Genomic DNA, 27,806 nt, shown 5'->3' with positions numbered 1-27,806 from the left:
CTTAATAAAGCATGTTAAAGTGCTAAGGAGTCTGACACTGTAAAGCACAGTTTTTACAATAAAAGATGTATTGGGTTAATATGGCTACTCACTGATGCTTACCTGACTAAATATCTTTGCACATTAAATCAAAGATACTTACAATCAGTCTTAAGATAAACCAGCTTTCAAATTTTCTAATAAAGAGCAAGCATTTCTCCTACTGAGAACAGTGGAGTTTCACAATGTGCTTTTAAAAACTACAGCAGGACTCAGAAAAACAAAACTTCTGCTTTTATATTATTTTGGTAGCTATTTCAGGGACTTTAGCTAGCAGTTATCATGTAAAAGAAGATGAGAGGAGAAAACTAAAAAAAATAAACACACTTATAAGAAAATAAGTTTAATGTGCTAAAACACATACACAAACATCTGTAGCAGTACTATTAAAAATATAAATTTACAGGAAATTATGTTGATTAATGAAAACAAATTAATTCCATTGAATGAAATTAAATACAGCACTGAAATTCATTGCACAGCACTAAATACACTGATGCAAACAATAAAAGCTCAAAGACAGAGCTGCATCTCCAAAAGTTGACATTACTGTAATTTTTAAGAGTTTGTAACTACATGCATTTCAAAATATTTTTCAATATTGATCTTTATATTATAACATATTTACATTCAAAGGCAAACCACTACAGCTCAGCTCTTACTGTCCTCTGGGAATAAATTAGTTGATCTCTATGGCTATAATCATCCTACATCAATATTTAAAATACAGAATATTATTTTCAGCATTAAATAAGTTCCCAGATAAACATATAAAACTACCAAAATAAACCAGGTCTAAATAGTAAAAGACCTGAATTACTGTATACTGATTTTAGGTTTTTGAGCCCAACTGTGTATCCATGAGGAATATAATGACGTTATATTGCTTTTATTGCTGAAAATGTAATCCGAGCAAAGCAAAGGAGGAATGAACCATCCGCAACCCAAACAAACTTAGTGAATACAAAATGAAAAGCAACATCAATTTCACTGCAGACAAACCCAGTCACACAGATTAAGCAAGCACAATACTGGTACGTCTTATCTCTGACCACAGGAGGAGGGTAGACAGATTCTACAGGATGAAGAAATTCAGACTATGTAATAGGCAGAATCAATTGTTACCTGCCTCAATCAATGCAGCTCCACTTTCACTGTTCAGCAGCTCACAAATAATTAAAGTTATCCTGGACAAAAACCTCATCTGTAATGACTAGCTAACCGCCACCATGACAAACTTCAAAGTCAGTGATATCAATCTGAATTCAATAGTGTGGAACTGGATATAGCTGATGAATAAGTATGAATCTTACCCTGATGGTCCATGCACGCACTTCATCTGGGCCTGCAGTGAAAAAGTATTCTAGTTGGAGTGCTGCATATCCAGCCTTAATGATCTTTGCTAAAGCACTGAAAAAAAAAAAGAAAAAAAAGAAAGAATCCAATTCATTCAGCATATACACATAAAACAGCTAAATGCGCCAAGTAATCAATTTACGTGGAAAGACATCACATATTTTGAAGATACCAGGTCTACTTTTTAAGCACAGCAATAATTGCAGTAGCCTTTTACTTTGAACTCTCTTCAGAAGAACCACTTTTTTACTGCAGAATCATAAATATAGTATTTTGATTTGTTTATTTGGCAGACTACAGAAACATGGGATAAATTTAAATCACTCTATCAGGCAGCACTTTTGGTCTCATGCAATTTTCAGGACTCCAGGTCATGAAAGCATATCTGTTTGACTGAAATTCAATATTGAAACAATTTATTACAGTTCTTCAGAAAATTATGGCAAAATTTTCTCCACCATCCTCATTCCCCATGGATGACGAAACAGTTTTGGTGATCATTCCTTCTCAAAAATATACATAACTAATACCTATGTTATAATTAAAACACTGTACAGAGATGACAGATGACAGTTAAAAACTTAATTTAAAATAAATCTTTTCACTCTGTCTCATGGTAAAGAAAGGAGAAGATTCTCTCTTTATAATGGTAATTACTCTGTCATTTATTATTCTATCAGCGCAAGCAATTAAATTACTGCAAGGAAATAGTTGATAATAAAGTGTAGGGAAAATGAATGCTAATTAACCTTTGTGTCATGTTCTCTTCCAGATACTTCTGTTTCTCCTCAGCACTCATATCTTGCAACTTGAGTTCCAAGGCCCCACTAAAAGGAATGACCAAAGCACCCGGGTCGTGCTTGTCCACCCACTCTTTAATTTTTATCAACCTGTAGACAACAAAGGGCACAACATTATCTTGTAGTGCATGCATGGCTGTACCACATTCATTATTATCAAGTAGCACATACATATTCATAAGAATTGCATGGATTTATGATGCCATCTTTTTGTGTATTGCTTTCCAAGGTCAAGGCATTAACAGGCAGCAATTGCTTCAGGTGTACTCCATTAACATTTCACTGTTTCTTGGTTTCTGTTTGGCATTTAATCTATCAGAAATAGGCATAATTTGGGACAATAACTAGGTGTTTGGTAGAGGTTAAATACTTGCAATCTGAAAGGTATGAATAAAACTTTCTGAGAGAAAAATGTACTTCCAAGAGTGATATTTATCAAATATGGTAAAACTGAAGGCCTTCAGTTTTTCCTGAGTTTTTTTTTCTTTTTAATAAAATAAAAAGGCATCTCAGTAGCTGGGGCAGCTGATATTAACAGATAGAAAAGAACACCATAAACTCCTATATAGCAAGTCACACCCTGCTTTTTCTGGCTATTGATCTTGGAATATGCCACAGCTGATGAATACATGGCTGTGTTTCTATTAGTTTTTCCCTTCTTTCTACTGTTGACCCAGGACAAAGCTTCTGGATATTACACTATGATTATTTTTAAATAAACAATAAAATTTCCTGTTTCTCTTCATCTTCAATAACTGGCAACATCCATAGTTGTTTGGTTTCATCCTTTTTTTAAGTTGAATGAAACAACAAATTTAGAGCTACCATTGGTAGTTTTTCAATGTTCAATATCCTATTAGAGTTAAGCAAAACTGGCAGCCTCCTGGCAGCCAGGAGGGCCAACCACATCCTGAGGGGCATCAGGCCCAGCATCGCCAGCCGGTCGAGGGAGGGATTGTCCCGCTCTGCTCTGCACTGGGGCAGCCTCACCTTGAATATTGTGTGCAGTTTTGGGCATCACAGTATAGGAAAGATATTAAGCTATTAGAGAGCATCCAAAGGAGGACAACGAAGGTGATGAAGGGCCTTGAGGGGAAGCCGTGTGAGGAGTGGCTGAGGGCACTTGGTCTGTTCAGCCTGGAGGAGACTGAGGGGAGAGCTCATTGCAGTTACAATTTCCTCGTGAGGAGATGAAGAGGGGCAGGCATTGATCTCTTCTCTGTGGTGACCAGTGACAGGATCTGAAGCTGAGTGAGGGGAGGATTAGGTTGGATATTAGAAAAAGTTTCTTCACCCAGAGGGTGGTTGGGCACTGGAAGAGTCTCCCCAGGGAAGTGGTCACAGCACCAAGCCTGACAGAGTTCAAGAAATATCTAGATGATACTCTCAAGCACATGGTGTGATCCTTGGGATGTCCTGTGCAGGGCCAGGAGTTGGACTCAGTAATCCTTGTGGGTCCTTTCCAACTCAGAATATTGTATGATTCAGTGAAAACTTCACAGCAATAGCTGGTATTTAAAAAACGTCTACATGCAGGCAACACATTCATGACTCCAAGTACTATTTATTTTAAATTTAAGGGAGACACTTATAAACTACCTCTAAAGAGTTCCCTGTTATTACCAGGGGACTATTTCTGAACAGGTGTGAATAGTAAGAATGACAACTCTGCTCAGTAAGCAAACACAAGAGGCATGGGAATACTTCCTGTACAAATAACTAAATTACAAAACGGTGCTTTGGGTGCCAGAGATGTTTCAGACCTGAAGCACCCACTATACAGCACAGGGCTTTATGCTTGCTGAGTTCTTTTTCTTAGTCCTGCTAATCTGCAAGATTTAGACTAAGGTTTTAACTGCTATTATACTAAAGTGCTTTGAAACTGTGGCCTGCAAACCTTTAAATAATCAATGCAAATGTCACTTCAGAAAAAAATGAACTGAACCACAAGTTCATCAACACACATTTGTCAAAGAAAATAGCAGGGGATCAGAGCTATTATGAGATTAAGTGCATGGCCCACTGAGTAGGGTTTTAGATGGGACAAAGAATACAGAAGTTCACTCAACAGTTTTCACACGTTTGTTATATAAGGCTGGTCTTCTATCATTTACTTATGTAAATAACCATCAGTGTTTTTCAATCCTCATTATACTAATCTTTTTTTCCTCCAGTTACCCAATGAAAATATAGTCTGGTATCCAGGACTGATATTTAAACACTACTGCTTTCAGAAACATCTGAATTGAAAAATCACACTTAAGGTGTGTTTCTGAATGTAACATTTAACAGCACTTCTAAAACCAACATTTGTAGTTTACTAATTTATTTTGGCTAACAAACTGGGTATCAAAGTTCTGAGTTTATAAATGCCAACTTTATACAGAAAATATATCTCAAAATGAATCTAATATTCATAAGTGTATTTCAACATTTGTGCATACATCCTTTAGAGATTTCTTTAAGGAAGTATCTAACATTCGTCTCTAGACTAATTCAATAATGTGCTAAGTGAAAGACAGAATGAAACATGCAAACTTGAAAAAGTGAAATGAGCATGAAAATAATGTCAAAAATTGGATTCAAATTCTGTTTGGTAAATATGGTCATCATAACTAATAAACTAAGAACTATTGTGGAACAACAAGATAAGAAATAATTACTTTGGCTAAAACACCAATTCAGAATAATAATAGTTTCAGACTGTCATTTTAACAGCTTTTCTATTGAGTCCTTAGAGGGATTATTTGCATTCCTCAGGTATTCTATTGTACGATTCAGATGAATAAAGACTTACAAATCATTCCTCTACCGCCAGTGTGAGACTTTGATCCAGTGAATACACCATTGTACCTTAACTATAATTGGCAAAAAACCTGACAGTGTAGAGCATCACAAGCTTAATAACAAAGGAGAATATCTCAAAGTGTTGACAGATGATCTTCATAATGCAGGAGCAGAGCTGGTACATTTTAGCAATAAATGAGCACTGAGGTCTAAAGGTCTCTGAAGTGACTGACATCAGACCTGCTACAGCCTCACTAAAAGAATAAGGTACTGCATCCCACTCCGTACAGATAGATTCTCTGCCAGAGTCTTTCACTTTTGTGACTTTCAATGTCACAGGAATTACCAAAAAGTACCAGGGAATTCCCTTAAAGGTGATAAAAATAAATAAAACAAAAAAATGTAAACACTCAGGTATAAATATTGATATATTTCAAAATTACATTTTCCCCAAAGCAAAAGGTTTGACTAATAATCAATAAAATAACAGTGCAAATTTGCTTTCCTATTAGGGATAACTAAGTGTGCTAAACAGAACAAAATGGTCTTAACAAATGGTAACAATTAATGTCAAAGTCTGTTTTACTTGAGCACATAATTTTTCCAAGGAAATGATGTATGTCTGTAAAAGGACAGCATTAGTACACTTATTTGGGCTTTTGTTAAGATAAGCAAGTCCTGGAGTATCTCTCCATTATTTCATGCTACACTTGAAAATAAATGATGAAGGGTATTGGATTTTAGGCTTAGAGAAAAGACTTTTGACACTTTAGACAAAAACACCACACACTAAAAAATGAAAAGTAAAAAAGAAAAAACCAAACAAAACCACCCAACAGTAGAACTGGCAGCACCAATGACCATGATTAACAGCTGAAACGACTTTAAGAAACAAGTAACTACTCGAGATGAAAACCCTTCTTCACAAAGTAAACTGAAAACCGTGAAAACAGTGTACATATGAAAAGCAATTTAAAATACCCTCTTTCCCAATTAGGTTTCTAAAAATGTCATTATTAGTGGAGTTACAACTAAATTCTGATTATACAACATAAATCAGAAAGAAGAAAGCTTATTCTAGTACTACTCAATAATAACAGCAAGGGAACTCTTTGACGTCCAACAGCCTTTCCCTACTGAGGTGGCTTGGTCCTTCCCTCCCATGCGGAGAGGAGGAGTGTGCCAACAGCAACTACTGAGGGTTCCTGAATTGAAATCTGATTCTATTTGCCACAAAATGGACAAAACATCCTTTCCGAAAAGAAAATACAGACCCAAGAGACAGCAAGACATCCATTCATTCTGTGACGGCAAAAAGAAAATATGTACAACTGTGTAAAAATCTGACACAAAACAAAACCCAGGCAAGCGCAAAACCAGATTTTATCAGCTTGCAAGTGAAGGCAGCACTCAAAATCCTGGCAAGGAAAAACAGCAAAGAGGAATTCAGATGCTCCCTTCCACCTAACACTGTTACTGTTATTTGGTAAGGAGTATCAGAAGCATATCAGCATATCTACTAAACAAAAGGTGCCAGTGACTTCAAGAGCAGAAGGATCAGGACAACTGCCAGAGTTAACTCCTGATAGTAAATCAGAATGCAGAAGACTTTGGAGAAAGGTTTAAAAATGGTGGCACTCATTGAGAAGGCCAATAAGCAAAGAACACCACAAAGGGGAGTTGTACAGAAGGGGATGTCTTCGCTTTAAAATGGTGATGCTTGCTGAGGCAGAAGAAACCAAAACCTGCAGCCAACCAAAATAAAAAGGTTGCAGAATGTACGTTAACTACAAATCAATATTTGAGAGAATTTCACATGAGAGATCCAGCTGGGAACAGAGACAGAGTTCAGATAGAAATCTGAAGTAGTGATGGAAGAGAGAAGCTGCAGAGAAAGTTTAAGCTCGGTGGACACCTGCAAGACAAGATGATCTGAAAAACTGACCCCTGAGAAGAAAGGTGATTTGTGACAGTGTGCTTTTGTACAAGCAAGACCAAAAAAACCCCCATCTAACTCACGGAAGAGAAACAATTGTTTTTCTGTTCTGTACCTGAACTGAGTGGAAAATGGCAGAAACAGAAGAGCATGGTAAGGAAAAAGAAAACATCAGGCAGCACAAGAAGGAAAGAAACAAACGTAGGTAAGATCAAACTAAATTATCAAAATATACAAAAGACTCAAAAAAAGATCCACAGATAGGAGTGAGAACAAGAAGACCTAGAAATTCCAACAGGCTCTTCTTGTTGGCAGTTCTGAGCAATTCTGATTTTTAAAACCTTCCAAACTCAATCTTTTTAGAGCTTGCAAAAGTTTTCCATATGTGTACCCTAAGCCACTTTTATTTCAATTTAAATGCATTAGTTAAACTGAGCCTGTAGGCTATGAACTGAGAATACACACTCCCTATTTTTTCTTAAAACTTGAGGTCTTTTTTATTTTGAGCTCTCCTTGTAAACCACATACTACTTTCTAACTTTGAACCTTTTTTCTGGAATCTCTCCAATTGGTCTAAAAGTTTCTGGAAGCATACATTACCTAATGCACTCCTCAGAGCTCTCAATAATAATGTCTTACATGCACTAAAAATACTAGAGGATTAACTCAACTTTTCAGGTGATTCTCCTGTTTATTAAACCCAGTCTAGCATTTGCTTTTTTGTGACAGCACTGCAACACTATCTCACACTCAGTTTATAACTTACTGTGTGACCCTGCTTGGCTAGCTATTCTTAATACTGTGTTTGCATAGTTGATTATTCCTGCATAAAATCTTTCTCAGGAATTGCACCGTAGCTGGTTTTTTCCTAATGATTTCTTCTATTTCTTGATATGCTCCTAAATTATCATTTTGTTCTATACATACATGGACATCTCCTAGTTTGGGGGTCATCTACAAATTTAACAAGAATGCTCACAATCCAGCTCATTAATGGAAATACCTAACAGTATTCAACCAGCAGCCACTTCTGCAGCTCTCATAATGAGATATTATTTGTTTGGAAAGTGTATCACTGATAACTATGCTCTATGTATTATCTTCCAACCAGTCTTGCACACTTAACTTCCAGTAGTTCCCATCTTGTTCAAATATTTCCTATTTTGTTTATGAGAATGTTGTAAGGCATTGAAATCTTTAAAGGCTTAATAAAAATCCCAATATGTAGTAAAGTATATTTTTTCACTACATGCAAGACCATTAAATTTATCATAAACAAAATATTAGTCACATGACAATTTAGACAAGTCATAAACAGACAACATGAATTCATGAAGACTACTGGGTTGCCTGAAGAGAATTAAAACGTTGAATTGTTCCAACATTTTTCTTGAAACCAAAGGAAAACACATGGACTTTAAAATATCCCTCTGTGGCTTTCTTTTGTCTTTTGAAGCCTCATTCATTATCCACAAATTATCTAATATGATGATGAATTGGGTAACAATTATTTTTTTTGCCAGGTTCGAAAACTGTGAGGACCACTAAGTTTAGATGATTTGGTGGGATGGGAGAGGAAAATCTAATCTACCTAAGCACCTGTATCGTATGACACAGCTCCTAGGTGATGTCCTTCCCTTCTATTCTGTGAGCATGCACAGAATCCACAAAGATCAGGTCCCACTGTTCTCAGTGCTGTACATATGTATAGGTGAGTATGTGTATGTATTCATACATAAATCAGAAACATGCACAGGTTCAGTAAGCTTTCATGCCAAATTTCTATAAATAACAAAGAATGGAATGGTAAAAGTGACATGGGACTCACTCTGCTGTATCAGAGTACCATGCTGTAACTCTTTACTGCTACCTGCCTCTCTTAGGGTATCCCTTTCTTCTTGCACTACATAATGAGAAAGGATGACTAAACAGGAAAACATTAAGGAACAAAAAGGTACCTTCTTCCTCACCATGATAGTTTCCTTTTTACGAAAATCACAAATCTACAGGAGGTTTGGGAGTACCTGTTACAGACCTTGGCAACCACGTTTCAAATCATCAGTGACACTTAGGAATTTTTTTATTCCCTGTTCCCACCTGGCCAAATGGAACACAGTAATCCTTTGATTTCAAAAGCCCTTTCCCAGTCCCCACTTTCTAGTAACAGTTCAGAACAAACACACTGCCTCCACACACTCGCCGTACTACTGGGCTGCTCCCTGGCCAGGAGTGTCCTCTCAGCCCCTCAGGAAAAGAGCTTCAGGGACTCAGCACTGCATTTATCCTGAACACTAAGTTCCTTGATAGCTGTCTACAGTTCAATGTCCATATTCCCCCCCCCAGTAGTCACTGCATTCAGATGGACTTTACGAGAGACCAATGTGGAGAACCCGTCTCACATGTTAGATATCATATCTCCCAACACAGATTGACTTGAGCCTTAAAACATGCTGTGGAATAGTCTTTAAAATTTTTACTACAACATTTCTGTTGTAACACACCTCATGATCTCATGACAAAATGGATATATATAAAGTATTTCATTCTACTAGATCTGTATTCCACATTTTTTAACTTCATTGTAATTTCAACTTATACTGTATCAAAAAAAAAAAAATCATAAATGTTCCTGATCAACACTGTCATTTGACATTTATTATAGATGGGTTTATAACTTTCCTTAACATTCTCCTTTGAAATGTAAGTAATCCCAGGTTCTCTGCCTCATGTGTGTCAAAGCAAGTTCTTCCAGGGCCTTGATCTCTATTATGGCCATTATCTTAAATCCCCTATAATTCTGCAAAATCATTTGTTCGATGGGGTGACTAGTATTGCACCTATTTTAGTTCATGTCGTATCCCAGATTCTAAAGAAACATTTTCATAATGTGGACATGAGTTTCTCATCCCATTCCTTATCCATCCAGATGTTACTCCTGATTTTCTGCTACCAGCTGCACACAGAGCAGGGATCCTACCAGCACTCCCTGTATACTCAAACTGTTCACCAACAAAAATAACCCAGCAGAAAAACAGGTTTGGGAGGGAGAATTTAATTCCCCCCTCTCCCACCCTTGTCTTTTAAGATGGACCAGTTCACTTTCCCACATACCCTATCAACTGCCTGTGCCAATATAACTGAAGGGTGGTGTAGGAACAGGTGAAGCCTGTTAAGGATGGGGTGTCTAAATTGGTCTACACCCCAAAAAAAGAGTGATGCCATGGAGCCAAGTTCAATCAGAAATTTTGTTGTTTGTTATTGGAGAATGCTCGTAAATGGCATGACTCCTGAGTAAAATTATCCCATATGAGATCACTTACAAATGGATTCTTCCAGGCAGAAAGTATTAGTTGACGGGAAGAAAAAAAATCAAGGCAATATTCGGAAAATTCATATCAAAGCACTTCATGCCCTCAAGATATAATTCTGTTAACGAACTGTCTAACATGAGATGTTATTAATATACAGTTCTCATTTTACCTGGTGTAGAAAGCTACCTAGAGACACTGTCTGTTTAATGGTATGCTAAAAACACATAAGGACACAACCCGTCACTTACAGCTTTATACTACTGACTAGTTTTTGAATGTATTTCACATAAAGATTTGGCTTAACTGACAAGAAACTTTTTCAGTTTGCAAGATGTGGGAACTGTGAAAGAAATAATACCAGAGAATATAATATTACCTGTAAATCAAGGACAGGCAGTACTTAATGGACAAAATATTTTTATAACTAGGAGAAATAAAGCATGCGTACCAGAAAAATAAAGTTCATGACCTACAAACAGTTTGAATTAAAAAATATCAAGATGGTAGAAAGACAAAGAGGTAAAATAATCCAGAATGAATTTTTTCTGCTGATATATATAAATAGAGCTCCCAGTAAGAAAAGCTTTTTCAGTGCATTACACAGCTTATATAATTCCATCTAACAAAAGGGCAGTCAAGGTAACCCTATATTAAACATTTGTAAGAAGCATCATTCAGGAAGAATACAGATCTTAAAATCCACTTTTAAAACATTAGTTTCTGATCTAATTTTCAGGACTGCAGTAATATCTCTATCCAGACTATGGTCCTCACTAAAGTGATCAAAATGAATTATGATTTAAACAATAAGTAAAATGGTACTACACTGCCACTGTACCACCTTGCTGGTATGTGACAGGCTTAGAGTCCCTAGTTCTCCTTGGTCTGCCAATTGCAAACATAGATTCTGTCTTTAAAAAGGCAGCTATAGCTGTTGTTGTCAGCAAGGATCAAGCACAGTCAAGACTGAACTACTGATGAACCTGCATAACAATACAAACTGCAACAAATGACATTACATTTCCTAGTTATGGGCAGAACAGGCTCTACTTGCAGCATGTGTACCTTGGACTGGAAAGATGCCTTTTAAAGTCACATCTTGTTGTTCCTTCTGCTATCATTTAGAAAGTGCTTGGTTTAGAAAGGTTTTATTGAAAACCATAACAATCTAATTTAACAAATGATCATTCATAAATTATAGCAAGAAGAGGCAAATCTCAGTCACAAGACTTATGTGCAAAATGATGACGAGGTACTACTGCAAATCAGTAGAAAGAACTCCTATTCCATATTCATGCTGTGGCCTGATATTTTTAACTTTTGTCTCTTGAAAGGACTTCTTTATGTCACATGGAAAACTGTATTCTTAAGTGTCCTGTACAAAGTAGGACAATTCATACCAACAGTTATAGCAAAGTCTCAAATATATAAACTCAAAAAATTATAAGCCATTTATAAATAGAATATTTGATTAAAAAACCAAAACAGGTGATGCCTTAACAAGATAAACTTCACATGAAATACATGATGGACAACACCATTTTAAATTTATATTCTTTAATTCTTTTATGCACTGTGTGCATGCAAGCAAAATACAAAGTCATACTCCCAGACAAACAAAACTATCTATATAAAACTTCCATGTAATGAAATCAATATATACAAACAATGCTTGAAATAAGACGCTATAAAGACCACTTGGGAATGTATTTCACTAGTATTAATTAAAAATTCTGCAATGAGTAACACAAATGCAGACTACAACATTGTTAGTTTTGGCTTGTGCTGATGGCACACAGCAATTTAATGAAACCTAAATAAACTGGATAAGAATATTCCCCTCTAGTTCTCTTACTGAAATATCCTCTCCTTCTCACAAATAATAGAGGGAAACGTCTTCCTCACTTCTCCAGAATTAGCCTGTGTGATCTTAATTGCAGAGCCTCTCCAGACCACAGAATTCACATGAATGTTCTCTTCCTTCCTCTATCAGTTGCTAAAAACTATGTAAGTATTAAAATTGCAAGAGTCAAATTTACCACAATAAGAATATTTGAATTAAAGCAATAAACCCTGCTTATTCCTTCTGCCCCCTTGGGCCATTACCAACTACTAACATTCTGTGATGACACAATACTACAATTTTACAATTCTATGTTTTAAGAAACAATTTTAATGAGACTAGTAAAAAGAATCATAGAACCTGGTGTACACTGGGCTAAGTTGTGGGCTTTTTGGTGAAAAAAGATCGAACTTGCCACTAGGCTGGAATATGCTACTCAATAAATGAGAAATTAACTGGTATTTATCCAGACAAAGAACATCATCTAAGCTCTCAGTATAACAACAAAAGAGTTGAGTTGAATGGTTAATATTCAAACGACAGCAACTCAAAGAATACAAGGTTTTATTTCAGGGCTCCATTTCTCACTTTCTTCTTAAAGCATCTTCCCTCTCCCCTTTCCATAGGCTACTTTAGAAACAAATCCTCACCTTAAGTGCCTAAGACACATAAAATTATGTGGTGTGCCTCAGCCTCACCTCCTGCTAATATATTTCCCCCAAATACTGTCTAATAAATACAACAGCATATACTATACTGTCATATGAACATATCCATGTCCAAGTAAAACGCTAAATGAGTTTGGGATTTTCTCAGTGTGCAGAGATGCCTTGTATGAAATGCACTTCACTAATTTGAAAAGCTGTCACAAAAATGTTCACAGACACAGTCTGTTCACCTGTCTAAACTATGGTGAAATGAAAAAAAAAATAACAATGTCTGAATAATCTACTAAAACATACTTGTCCTAGGGGAACATTAACTTGGATTTTTTTCAGAAGCAGGAATAAGTATCTGGATCAGTGTCACGCCCCATTTATCTGACAGACTAAAGGATCTGTTAGACACAGATTTTTAAGGCTGAAAATGGAATGACAAAGTAAATTTCTGTCAGAAATAAATACTTCTGTTCTGTGGATGGGTGTACCTAAAACATTTTTATTTTCAAGCACAAAACTAAAATTTGATTTATTAGAAAACTATTAGTTAACCTATCTTCATTTTCATATCAGTTATGGAATTAGGAAGCATTCAATGCCCCTAGCAATTTCAACAATATAAAAATAATTTGAATAAAAAGAAGTTCCACCTTGAAGTTACAGCACAATGGTAGGCTTTACCCTTACAAACACTAGCATTAACAATAGGATCAAAAAGTCAAACCTAAAAAGCAAGTTAGTTTTATTTTTATGACTTGGCCCAGAAACCATTTTTCAACAGAAAGTCAGAACATTAGCCCAAAAACATACTAATTCATGTTCAGTCTCTTGAGTAAAGAAAAGGCTCCATGTGTGGTGGCATACATGATAGTTGTCAACATAAATGAAAATGTTCATGAATAAAAAACAGGCTGTATAAAGAGCTAATTATAATATTGCTATCAATTGCTAGCTTGCGCTTGCAAATCTTTCATATCATATAAATGCATTGTTTTTGACATTTCTCTGTAGCTAAACATCACATCATTTCACTTTTTAAAAGTAGTTCAAATATGCATGGGATATACTATAAGGAATGTGATCTACAGTTACACTGAAAAGAAAAAAACTATGACATAAATGCACACTCATTAAAAATTTAAAACATCAATCATTTCCCAAGTAAAAAAAAAAAAAATCTAGACTTCTAACAGCCTCTATAAAATAATTTCTACTTTCTGTATATTCATCCTTTCTATCCAAAACAGTTGAAAACACTTCATCCAATTATGCAGTTGAAGACTAAAATAATATATACATCCAAAGCATTAGTGACATTGTGAAATTATTCAACTTGCATCCAGATGTTTTCTTATCATTAGAAACACTGTTTATTTGCTTGAGGCAACTACCTACACACTCTTCTAGGACATGAGCTGTGAGAAATGTTTCAGTAACCAATGAAAAGCACCGTTCCTATTTTAATGTTCAAATGTTTTCTTCTGTTTTAGAAGTAGCACAGAATCTAAGTTTGTAAAAGACCTGCTCAACAGGCCCTAGTAAGTAATAAATGGTTAAAAGCAAACCTAGCCAAAGGAAAAATACTAAAATATCAAAGTAGGCAGTTATTCTGGGACATGATAGTCTATCCATTTCTCCACCAAAGAGTCACTTAACCAACACATACAATGCAATTTCAGTCTTAGTTTGGTTGAGCAATGACACCATGAAAGAAGAAATGATGACAGAAAATAACCTTGGGTAAACCCAAGTAATTTGGTTTAAAGGAAAAAATAAACCATGTCCTGATAAATTTATTCTCTCATTGATATGACATATGATTTTCTATGCAGGAGAAAATACATCTATAAAATATTTGATAGTGTGCTGTGTGTGAAATTACTCATTCAACTGGAGAAGAGGGGAAAGTGGATTTGTACAGACCGTGGACCAAGTAATGCACTGGATATGTTAACAGGAGAACAAATTGGTGTTTTAGGCTATTGCTAATCAAGCTTCACAAGGATCAAACTTAGGACTGATCTTGTTTAAATACATTAATGACCTTGATACAAACATTAGTTGCATGCAAAGTTTATGTTCAGTACAGAAGCAGGAGACATTTTCCTCAAGGAAAATTATCATCATCAATTGGAAGGGACAGAAGGGGGATCATGAGAGGTTAGTGTTCTTCAGAGCAACTCTAAGCCATCACAATGCAACAGGAAAAAGGTAAATGTAATCTACAGATCCTACTGGAAATGCTTCCCTTTGTTTAGCAGGATGCTTTACATCTGCACATAAGGTATTCATGAAATACGTGGAGTACTACATGCAGTTGTGATCAGTTAAATTCAGAACAGGTCTAATATTATCAGAGGAATGGGAACCTCATGTATATGATAGAGAGAAAAAATTTATTAATTCCAGCTTTAAATAAGTAGTGGAAGTAAACACCAATTAGATAAGATACTATTTAGTCTACAGGACAAAGCTGCCCGAACCACCAATGAAATAAGCCAGTCATGGAAAAAGAGACTGGAAATTAGCTGAACATTTTCAAACCTAGGTAGCAGCAAGGTTCTGTGAGCAGTCTCCCAATACAAAGTGCAAAACAATCAGCTACTGTTAAAAAAAAAAAAAAAAAAACCAAACAAAAAAACCCAAACCAAACAAAAAATTACCACCTTAATTAATTTATGAAAGTCATTATACTGTGTAGTTACCAACAATAACTGGTTCTGTGCTGAATGCAGAGGAGGGATTACAGTAATTTAGGGATTACTGTATAGTTACATGGAAGCACTACACTTTGTGAATTCAGAAGTACTTAAAGGCTATGCAGAAATGCAAAAGGAGGACAAAGGTCTCAATTTCATACGTAAAAACCAATACCTCCACTGGGGAGAAGGCACAAAGAACTCAACCACCACATACTCGACTGGGCTAGTGTTAGCCAGCTGACCAGCAGCAATAGGGCTGTCAGACTGATCACTATGCAAAAAGTCCTCCCAAGCCACAGAATACGATGCTACCTGCTGTTCAGTGCCTCATGCCACTGCTTTTTAAAGAAGGAGTATAAATTAGGGATCACTGTTGTAAGGAAACAAGACTCAAACTCTTGGACGACTAGACTTCATGAGTTCTGTTCTTCCAAAATAAAATGTAATTAAAGTCAAAGGTAGCCCATTATATCATATATAGTTACCAGTACCACTCATGAGGAGAGCACAGGTGAGGCAGAAGAGGTGGTTGTATTACTTGTGTCATAGTTGGCACTAAGTCTATCAAAATTTTGGCAAGGTACAATTTTTAAAATAGCACTAATGAGAACACTGGACTTCTTTATCCTAATTGGTTAAATGAAGAAAATTAAGAATATTAACTTTAAAATGTGTAAATATTTAAAATGAAATTTTCCTACTTGGCATCACAAACAGAGATCTAAAAGAGACAGAAATAAAACCCAGTCCTCCATCAGCAATTCTCCAGGCATGTAAAATGCCTTTAATATAAAGCCATCCCTTATCCTTCTCAAGTTCCACATCACTGTCAAATTTTGCTCCAGAGAAAGTGAATCCCATCATCATGAGTCTCCTATCATATCCGACCCTACTGCACCCTCAAGAGTAAGCTTGTCCTTTGCATTCAGCAAGACAAGGTTGGCTGTAAAGGAAAGGAACACCCATAAGCAGACAACCCTTTGGGGCAGGACACTGATTTTGAAATGCACTGGCAACCTTTGTTGGAACATTTTCGAACTTCAAAGTGTTTCCTATTACAACATTAAGACACTTAATACAGCTGCACATGATTTCCAATTTCTAAAAAAGCAACCAATAAACACATTAAATTCTAAACTGAATGTACTCATTACATACTCATTACACAAATCTATCTTTGAGTTAATGGAGCTACAGTGAGTACTTGCCCCTCAACAGACTAGAGGCTATTCTACTGTAAGATATCACAGACACTACTAAGAACACAGAAACAAAAGCACATAGTACCTCTGAATTTCATGCCATGTTTTGTAAGGAATAAAATCTAGTGAGTACAGTCTCTTCTGATCCCTTCTTCCCAAAATATGTCCACTTTCCCATCCAACAGTTCTTCGCCTTCTGTTGCTCACTGTGCTTTCTTTTTCCAGTGTTATCCTCCAGTCTTCAAAGCTTTCCATCTTGGTACAACAGCTCTTTAGCAAGATGTTTCCAAATGCAATCAACAAAACTGAGTCCTCTCTCCTACCCTAGCTTGGGTCACTCCCACACTCCTACTTCCTTTTATCTCATTTGCAGGGTTACCAGTTCTGGTCCTGGTCAGGGACCCACTTCCTGCTCCGTTTCCTTCGTGCTTTAACACACAGAGGTACATCAGAGGCACTTCCTAATTCCTGTTAGGCCTGGTCAATTCTTAAATTTAGCAACAGCTATTTCAAAGAAAAATTCCTTAGCCACTGTGTATCTCACAGTATTTAGCACTAAAATAAACGTCTACCACTGCACTTTCTTATACTTTTTTTAGAAAATAAATCATACAAATATTAACATTTTAAAATTTGTGTTCTGTACAAATCCAATGTATACTAATAGGCTGAAATGAACTAGGCTCAGGAACAAAATACAAATTTAATAAACAAAACCAACCAAACAAAAAACCAATCCATTATATAGTTACTTAAATAGCAGAGACACAATAAAGATATATCTTTATGTTATAAAGAAATATTCAATACAAGTCTTTCAGTAGAATCTAGAAAAGCACAGAGCATACAGTTGTACTTCTACTGCCTCCACTTATCAGACAAAATCTCTTCACACAGGCAAAGAACAAAAAATGGAAATCTAAACAGAGCAAACTGAAACACGGTAACACTAACCAATATTGTATCTTTTCTGGGAAGAAAAGTTTCTCTCAGAAAAACATGTAGTCAATAGTTTCTGTTGTGCATTCATCTAGTTACTGCATGCTGTACTTCTGATACAAACCTGTGGAGCGTGCAACAACAAACGCCAAGAGCACAAAAGACTTTATATGACAATATTCTAGTTCTGCTCATGCATGTCCTCAGTTTTGCTATTTACCACAAAGAAGGCCCAACTATACATTATGAATCAATCAGAAAGAGGACACATTTTTAACATTTTAACAAAAATAATGCAAAGTATGGAACGTCACTGTGATGAGATGCCTAAACCAGAAATATTTCTCCAGCACTACAGCAGTTATAACATATCACATAATAATCCTTTATGGAGAAAGCTCTTACTGAATTTGTAAAAAACTTTGTATGTTGCAATTTTCAGAAAAGCACCACTCTATAAATACATCCCATTCATTCAGAAGCAACCCAGAATCAGTACTATAGAAGCTAAAGGTACTCTCAATGCAATGATTCATAGTTTCCCTAATAGAAAGATTCAGCAGTTTTCAGACGAGACCTTTATTCCCTCTCTGAATAAATGATGCCTGAAATTTTTATTCTTGTTCTAATGGAATTTCAATGGCCTTCACTGCAAATCTACTGGAAATTTTCGCATATTAAGTGGAAAAAATTAAATGATGTTAACCACATTTTAATGTGATTAAGGCTGACAGGGTCATTATTTCTGCTAATCACTCAGTTTAAAAAGCTCAAACAAAACTTTGTAATAGTCAACGTTTTTTCTGGTTTTCCATATGTCTACTATAGTTGAGAATTAAAGCCACTACAGAATATGAAACACGGCATGTATAATAAAAAGGATATATCAAATGTTTTCTGCAACTTGTACATGGATTTCATTATAATTAAAGATTAAAAAAGGGTGGGGAATCATTCTTACAGTATGTATACCCCTTTACTTCTTTTGTCTTCCTCAATCAAAAGATGAAATAGAACAAGGGAATATATATCTCTTTTCTTGTAGCTCCTATTTGCTATTGAAAATGAGAAAATATTTCTGCATGTCTTTACTGTGAACTAAAAGATATAGGTAAACACTGAAAATAATTTCTTAGAGCATGTCTGTTAGGCTCTGCAATAAGGAGTTCTGCTTATTACCATTTAGGATGGCATAAGCTGGAAAATGGGCATGAAAACAGTAGAAGAGAGGTAAGTGGCAGTGATGAAGAGCAAAGAACAGATAGTTTTCAGAGCGTCTTGTAGTTTTCACTCATGGAGGATCAACAGTAGAACAGAAAATTAAGGAGACCGCTGCTCTGGTCACTGGCTCAGCTTGAGAAGCACAGCCTTACAGCCAGCCCTCTTGCTCAAAGGTTTGCCACTGACAGCAGCAACTGTCGATGGAGCAACTCCCCAGGATCGACCACAGAACACAGAAGCCTTGAGGGTGATGGAAAAGGGTGGAAGGACTTAAATTAAAAAACAGACAGAAGTTTGTCTTGTTCATGCTACCAGAGGAGGGGGGATGTTATTTGTGGGATTTATACTTTGTTTCTTTCTGGGTGGCAGGAGGCTGTTCACAGGTTTTCTTTGGCTTGGGTTTTAGGCTTTTTGAAGGATAACCATTTTCTGTAATGACCACCACTGTAACGCTTATTGCTGTTAATATTAAATATCACCCTCTGTGGTTCACCATTTCTGGAGGACCTGTACCTCTCACGCCATGTTATTTCTCTCCTCACAGACCCCATACTTACAGATGATTAAAAAAACAGGGGGTAAAAAAAGGCACGTCAGCATCCAAATTCATTTTTTCTATGTAAGTAACTTGCTTAATACTTAAGTTACTTAGACAAGAATGAAAGTGCAGACAGACTGATTCACACTGATCATTCCCATATGGTTTAATAGATACATTTCAACCTTACTGAATCACTAAAAACTGTATTACAGTTTGGATTACCAAAAATAATATTTAAAAATAGTAAACAGATCATTACCTTATTAACCTTAAGGTATGTGAAACTTATCTGAAAAATATTTTATTTCCTTTCCATTCCTTGGCAAAGTATCCAAACACAAAGATTTTTAGATCTACTTTATGATTACAAGAAAAGATGCTGAGTAAAAAAAATGGTAATTAATCACACATCTTTTCATATAAGACTTCATTTCTACCTCCCTATCTAGAATGTACTGTTAACTATTTCAACAGCCAGCAGTTTCTTTTCCTAACAAACATTTGCTTCACACCTGAATACTTTCCATGACAAGAAAAAAAGTCCAATGACATTAGATCACTTACTATCAAGAACGAACTAGGTTAACATTAATACCATATACAGCTGTAGTTTGTGATGTTCTCAAAAAGAAACATTATTGGTATTGTTGGACTTTCTAGTTTTAGTGTGAAGCCATGCACTAGTGCATCAACTAACAACCCCACTGAATTCTTGTGCTCATCTAAGAAGGGACCCTGCTGAATGTCCTAATGCATCTTATTGTGAATCTTCAGCAAATAAAACTTCATGTATGAGCTCATGATGTGCTTTGCTGCTGGAAAGTCACAGGCTCTGTGGGAAGCTTTTTATCTTCCCAGCAGTCAGTTCTCTGAGAACATCAGTGCAGCTACTGTAGTTACCTGTAGATTACTTGTATTTTCTCACATCTGTGTCCAGCAATCTAAACCATGATGATAAAGGGTCATTAGGTTTTGAGTGAGGAAGGGGATGGACTAGACAATTTGCTCTGATAAGCTCCTTGTTGCGAGTGCCGTTTTAGAATGTGAAATGCAGGGTTATGCACATTCTCAACTCAAAACCCTGTGCTCTCAGAGCACCAATTAAAAATCATACTCAGCCCATCTTAAACTACATGAGCACATCTTACCTGAATTTTTTACAATTAATAATATTGCAATAACCTAATTCTATCATGATAAGAAGGACATCAACTATCTATTAGCCACAAAAGAATTCAGGTACAATTACTAAGATAACCGCTGTTTGGAGCACAGCAAAGCAATTTCCCACAGTGGGACTTACAGTTCAATTTACCAGTTGGGCAAATATTTTGTGCTCTGTAGTGGTCCACAGAGTTAACAGTTACCTGTAACATTTGAGCAGTGTTATACTTGGAGAAAACTTTTTTCAACCTAAACAGGTGTTTCAGCTTTATCTGTTCCCATGAATACAGATTTTTTTCCCAACTCTGTTCTAAGATCTCTTTTAAGACTTTTCAATTAACATTCAATGCAAATTTATGAAAGAGCCAATGGTCCTATTTTCCCCTTCCAAGATACTCACAATGAGATCTTGTAAGTTATAGGCTTCTTGGAAGAGGGATGAGAATAAGCACAGTGTCACCTATAAAATTATGTTAGTCCTCAAGTAACTTGATGAAGTGGTAACAGGCTTTTTTTTCTTTTTCCTTATGGGATATTTTGAATTCAGTAAAATAATAAAAAATCCCGCAATCACATGAATTAAACAAAATGGAAGAAGGTTGTGTTTTTATACGCAACAAAAGTAGATAATACCACGAATACAGTATACAGTTCCAATGACATGGTCAGTGACAGAACTGTGAGAATCCCTTAAAATATTTATTGTGAAATTTTGTGTCAAACTCCAGAAAGTATCATGGTATTATCTTAGTCAACAGACTAACAGACAAAGGAAAGTCACTGAATATTTCTTGGTCAATGTACAAGCCATCACAAGAAATTCAGAGATTTAAGGGTATCAAGAATATAACTACTAGACTTCCCTCTTCTTGAAATTAAAGATTAAAATAATTATCGTTCAAACACTAACTCATCAGCTTAGATAGTTCAAAAGGGTTTTTCGCCACTGCCCTTGCAGAGATGATGATATCCTGCTATGTTGCTTTTGAGCCTTAATTTCAAGTCAGTGAAGAAAAACAGAAGGCTGATATTTTACACAAAAAGGTCTATTTCCAAATTAGAATAATTGTAGCAATGCATGGGCTCATAATGGATTTTTCACCAAGATTCAAAGACAGCATTTGAAAGAGAGCTCTTTAATTTTATCAATTAATTCTATTTCACACCTATGCATCTTCTAGTTCTGACTTCTGCAAGAGAACTAGCTACATACACCACATCTGTATTTATTTTTTTTATTACTACATGGTCTTTAATGAAAATGCATCATTTTGAGAACGTTAACAGTCTGCATCATCAGAAAAAATGAATCCTTAATAATTATTCATACACCAAGTAGCTGTAAACCGAAATCATTTCAGAAGACCTGAATGTGTCAAGAACTTTGACAATTATGACTGGAGCCAGGAAACTGTAGCACTGCAGAATTTCTTATGAATTTTTCTAGTTACTTTTTATAAATGCTGTCCTAGATGACAGCTTAATGTGTACCACATGCAATATTTATTCTTCTTCAGTGTCAGACTGTCTAGCCATCCAAGGGAATACAAAGAATGTCACTTATTAGGATAAAAGCACAAGGAAGGTAATCAAGGACATATGTAACATCAGCCAATCATGCCCTATTTCAACATCCTATTCCATTCATAACAGTTCAACAATTATTTGCTTACTGATAACTTGCTTTCAGGCTGTTTGTGTTCCCCATAATGGTGGTTTGCATTTATTTTGCTCTTTAGAATTGGACACTTGCTGTGCCATGCATGTTTGTCAAAACTTTCTATCTTCTGTCAGAAATAGCTTTAGCATATCAAATAATTTCTGTTTGTCAGAAATCACTAATAGAACAATCTAGTTACCTTCTACGTCAATAGGGTACTAACACAACTAGAAATTAGAAACAAAAGGTTATCAGACACCACACGCTACTGCAAGATAGGCAGCTAAACCTCTGTTTCTATTTCATATATTTTGATCATATAGCTGTGTCTTTATGGAAAACCTAGTATAGGATTCCGACTGGAATGGAAATGTATTTCAGCAAGATACTATCTGAACACAAATTCATTAACCTTGTTTTTAAGCTTGAGAACTAAAATTCCTTAGTAGTCCTTCATGCCTCTTGACCATATTTCTACTTATTTATTTTACCAAATGCCTATACAAAATACTTGCAGACATCTTATCTGTTGATTCCAATCTATCTGATGGATCAAGTTATGAAAAAGCATTAGTTCACAAAGACAAGACAGGCAGATAGAGGGAGCCAAAGACAAACATTTACCCTCCATAAAGTTATTTTTAAATAATAGTAATAATAATAATTTTTTTAAATCTTATGGGAAACTGAACACACATGCACTTGCATGCACACTTCATTAATCTGAGTATCCTGGCACATAAAGGTTTTATTAAATAAAAAACAGGTATGGATTTAATGAGCCTCTGAAATAAAACATAAGCTGGAAGTACCATCACATGTTTTAGATTGACAACATGGTGCAGGTTTTCAATATATTAGGTGTAAGATTTTCTCTTTTTTTTTTAACAAAAGCCATTTGGATTTAAATACATTTTCGCTTCAGAAATGTCCTACTGTGCCAATGCATGAGAACAAGAGTGAGACTCGGTATATAATGAATCTGATTAATGCATTTTCATTGTCCGACTCAATGAAGTACAAAACCAGCACATGCACTTAACTCTCTTTCAAGTACTTATCTTCTAAATCTCTCTTCAAGTTTTAGAAACTAATGTCAGAGAACAGTCAATCCCAAACATTATTCTATTTAACTTCTCTTCAAATTAACAATAATTAAGCTCAAGCATTGATAATAAAGGATAATAAGATAAGCATGTCTCATCTGACAGTTCTTCCATTAAACATACATAACGTACAAACTTTCCAGCTTAAACATGAAGATGCATCTATTCCTGGTTTCAAGGCAAGAATACATGGTTCTATCCATTGTAAAACTAGTGACTATCAACATCCAAACATAAGTTATCAGTATTAGTCATTAGAAAAAACTCAAATTGTGAAAAAAAAATACTCTGCCAAAACTCTAGAAGGTAAGATATATTTCTTGGGAAACACAAGCAGTTAAATGAAAACATATTTCCACATACGTAATAAAAAAAGAGTTGTAAATAACCACAAAATTAAAAGGAAAACTGTTTTTAAAAAAATGCATCAGATTTTCAAAATAGTCATCAATGAGAAATGTCTGTCAATTGTGAAACAAAGAATTCACTTAGAACAAAAGTAAACCTAAAGAATGGGTGCCAAAGCCACAGCAGCCTATATTTCCAACTCTATAAAAGAATCATCCTTCTTAAACATTATTTTTCCATTTATAATAAATGATGTTCCCCTGTAGATCTTATTTATAGAAAACAGAACAATGTTTCGTAACATATTCCCCCAGAGCATGGAGATGTTTCAGACCATTCACAAAGAACAATTTCAAGACGAGTATTTTTCCCAGATTCTATAAATATCTCAAATATCAATTGCAGTGAGAGAAAGAATGGTAGGTGAACTAAAATAAACTTCAACTATGAAAACCCAATGATATTAACACAATTCTGTAGCATGTGATAGCAAGGAATGTTTCAGGAAATGATCCAGACAAATTCAATAAGCAGAATTTTAGAGGTATATACAGATACTTTGCAAATCAGATACACCAATACTGAGTAACACATTATGGAGATATTTATGAATTTGGACATTGTTTAAGAGATAGTATTATAGCAATGCTGATTGCAACGCGAAATCCAAAAAAGCAAAAGAAATACAAGTATATTCTCTTGTTATTTCTTAATGAGATGATATTATCATAGGCTTTTTGCTTTAAAAAAAGTCTAAAATCAAAGCTCATCTGCCAGTTATTGCAACTCTTGATGTCCCTAATATGAGAGTGAAGGACTGTCTTTCCTCTCAAAACCCACCAGTTACGGGCAGCAAGGAGGTATCAGATCCTAACAGAGGAGGAGCTACTCACATTGCTCCCATCACACCAAGGGAGACCACAGCCACCCACCTCTCTAAAGTCACTGGACAGCCTTCCTCTCCATCTTCCAGATTCTCAGTAGCACCCCTCCAAAAACAACTGCACAACTTCTGTCCCTATAGTGTCTAGTTGACAAAGGCAGGCTAACAATGCTCATTCATTCTGAAAGGCACAGGGCTTAATAAATAATCAGTAATAAATAACTTAAGATCAGTAACTGAAGAATAAACAACTACTAAAAAGAAGAAAAATCTCTTGCACAAATCTCTCTTAGTTTATTTGTAAAGCAAAACAGACAAAAACTCCCATTATTAAAAATAACCAAATCCTACTTTCCACAATAAGACCTGCTCATTAATGGGACAAAGTCCAGTTATTCTTTGAGCTTGTAAGTGAAACCATGGCATATGTAGATCAGCTTGTACCTCTTTCTCTCCCAAAATTCCCAGCATTCAAATATGCAGAAACAGCTACAGCATATTAGAAGATAGCATTTTAACTGCAATGAAAGAAGTGTAACTGGACCTTTGTACCTTGCATCACAAAATATTTTTGTATATCAGCAATAAACAACAAAATGCAGCAGAACAAAGTTCAGTCTTCTAGTAGATTTAGACATTCATTTTCAATCAAAGAATAACCTTAATCCCTGTGAAATTTAACTGAGGAGACTATTTCACCCTACTTCATTTTCATTCTTTCATCAATATCATTATAACCAAAAATCATTGCATTGAAGGTAGCTGTACTTGTAACACACAACAACTCAAAAGAGTACAGAAACAAAAGTGGTTTATTTTTTCATTACTAATGATGTTTCTCATCAGGATCTTCAAATGTGAAAGCATTTTGACCCAAACATCTACAGGCTTACGCGCATAGTCAAACTGCTTTACTCTAAAATGTGTAAGAGTGAAATTCACTCCTGTACTATTTACCAGGGTTTGAAATCTGCATCTAAGAGAATATGGAACAGAGATGACAGCACTGGCATGGTGGTTAGTACCCACTCTCCTCCAAAAACTCCTGAGGACCTGTCGATGAGGTTGTGTAGGTGATGCTCAGGACTAGCAACCCGATTACACAATCTGGTCCTCAATATGAAAGCTGGGTTCTTAAGTTGCTTGTCCTTCCCCTTTTCTTCCATTCTATAATACAGACAAGTGACTAAAGCACTGTTTTGTCCTTCACTGTTTCATTTCAGTGTCTAGGACATCACTGGCTCAGAGTACTATGAAAGACAAATGCCTATTCTCCTAAATATAAACCAGTCTGAATCTAAGAACATAGGATATAAAAAGCAAGATGAGTCTCTGAAGCTAAAAATCTCACTTAAGAGTATTAAAAAAGGTATCAAGCTACTGAAAAACCCCAAACTCATTTAGTTCCCAGTAAAAGTGATATAGTAAAGCTATATAAAACTATACATTGTCAAAACTGTGATCTAACCTACAATAAATAAGGGAAGCAGTGATTAGCCAGCTAAGGCTGTGACAGCATTGTTCAGTGAGGGACCTCAGTTACATACAGCAGACACTTAAATGACTCTGAGCACATTTGGAAGGCCTTTGAAAAAGAGGACTGACAGAACACATAGTGTCTTCGCAGATATCATTCAGGAGATAAACCACTGATACCATTCCAGAAAAAAAATATGCAATTGCTAGACAATATCAATATTTTTATTGGGTAACTTGATTTTAAAGTGAAGAAAGAACATTTCTCAAAAAATTTTGTCTACAATTTCACCAGCAGTAAGACTTTTAGGGAAATAGTGAAGAAAACTGATGTATGAAGCACAAGTTTCTCAACAGTGGAAAGTAAGCTCTTCACACAACATACTGGGAGGAGGAAGAGCAGTTATTTATTCGCCTCTGCTTTCTGCATATCCACTACACAGTAACAAAATCTATACTCAAGAGACATCTCTGCATCTCAGGTTTGCTTCTGAGCAGTTTAAGCATTCTCCAGTTTAAAAGAAGATTGAAGTTCATAAAGGATGTTGTACCTCGTTATGCATCCAGAGTCAGAAACATGTCATGTTGTAATGATTTTGCAACAGAACTTACATCATTGTCTTAGACAATGTTACCACATACCATTTTCTTGTGGAGGTCCTTCTCTTTGCTGCTCATGTAATCTATACACTGGATGAATCCAAGTTGTGTAATTAATTGATTTTAAACATAGTGCAACATTATTCTTCTCTCATTTAGTACTTTTCATCTTCAGCAGTACATGTTTATAAAGGTGACAAAAATAATAATTGAAAAGTCCCAATTCCACTGAAGATCAGGAAGAAACAAAGCTTCTGAAGCGTTCAGACAGTATATACAAATAAAGATGCCTTTTTTTACATTGCACAGCTTGGGATAACTTTGTAAGTAGTTAAGTTTTTGTTTGTTGCAAGTTAGCATCTATTACTTTAGATTTTGCCTATGAAAATCCAAGTGTCTAAATAAAATATCACACAAATTACTTCATTCCTCAACTGCCACGAGAGATTAAAAAAAAGCACCATTGCAGGTAGCAATTCATAAGACTATACAAGCCAACTACAAAACTCGTGGAGCATCCGAACCCATAGCCACAGTTGTTCAATGTTACAACTGAACCCACAGAATTGTGTATAAACAACTCAGAAATTGTGGTGATGACAGCCAAAAAAAAAATTAAAAACACCGAGAAGAGCATCTGGAGAGAGAAGAAGAAAAGGAAAAGAAGATGGTAAGCAAAGCTGAATTGTTCAAAGGGAGGTTTGGATGACATGCAGCTGGTAAGACAGGAATCATACACACAGCAATGAAGTTGAAAAGTTACTTGTAGCTGCTTTCACTCAGCACAGCCTTACTGCTATGAAGTGTTAATAAACAGTTCTTTTGCATTACTCTGATAGTACAGTTAGCTTGGTGCCCATGGATGCTCTCAGAGTACACAAGAGGCTCTGTGGGTTATGGCTATGGTGGGCTGGTGTTTGGGGCTGTGGTATGCTGGGCTGCCATGTGTCACTCAGAACACCGGAAAGACTGCTCTTCATTACTCTGGTCACCCTGCTCTCTACAGTCTGCAGCCTTTCATGAGTTCTAGCCATGCTGTGCTGCTACCTTTATCTGCCCAGGACAGACCCTCCCAAAAACCAGAATGTCCCCCTCTACCACAACCACCCCTCTTTTTACCAGTTCAAGACTCAATATATCCCAAGTAAATTACTGAGGCTTTATTCCCTGACTTCACAATCTACACTTTAGCTTCACAACCTACACTTCAGTGCCATGTTGTAATCAGATGGA

At 35.8% G+C, this 27,806-nt stretch overlaps 1 protein-coding gene across 2 annotated transcripts in view; it reads right to left on the bottom strand.

The window, feature by feature from the left end:
* Positions 1 to 27,806, bottom strand: part of OLA1 (Obg like ATPase 1) — a 118,068-nt gene that overhangs the window by 5,247 nt on the left and 85,015 nt on the right. For both annotated transcript variants that reach the window (XM_027637105.1, XM_027637104.1), the window contains exons 8-9: positions 2,145 to 2,285; positions 1,353 to 1,449 (exon numbers count right to left, since the gene is read on the bottom strand). In XM_027637105.1, coding sequence (XP_027492906.1) covers positions 1,353 to 1,449; positions 2,145 to 2,285 — 238 coding nt within the window. The remainder of the gene's footprint in view (positions 1 to 1,352; positions 1,450 to 2,144; positions 2,286 to 27,806) is intronic.

The sequence above is a fragment of the Corapipo altera genome, unplaced genomic scaffold (assembly GCF_003945725.1).
Source record: "Corapipo altera isolate COAL_440 unplaced genomic scaffold, ASM394572v1 45, whole genome shotgun sequence".
In the NCBI taxonomy this organism is placed as follows: Eukaryota; Metazoa; Chordata; class Aves; order Passeriformes; family Pipridae; genus Corapipo; species Corapipo altera.
The sequence above is the reverse complement of the archived record's forward strand: the minus strand, read 5'-3'. Positions and strand labels throughout refer to the sequence as shown.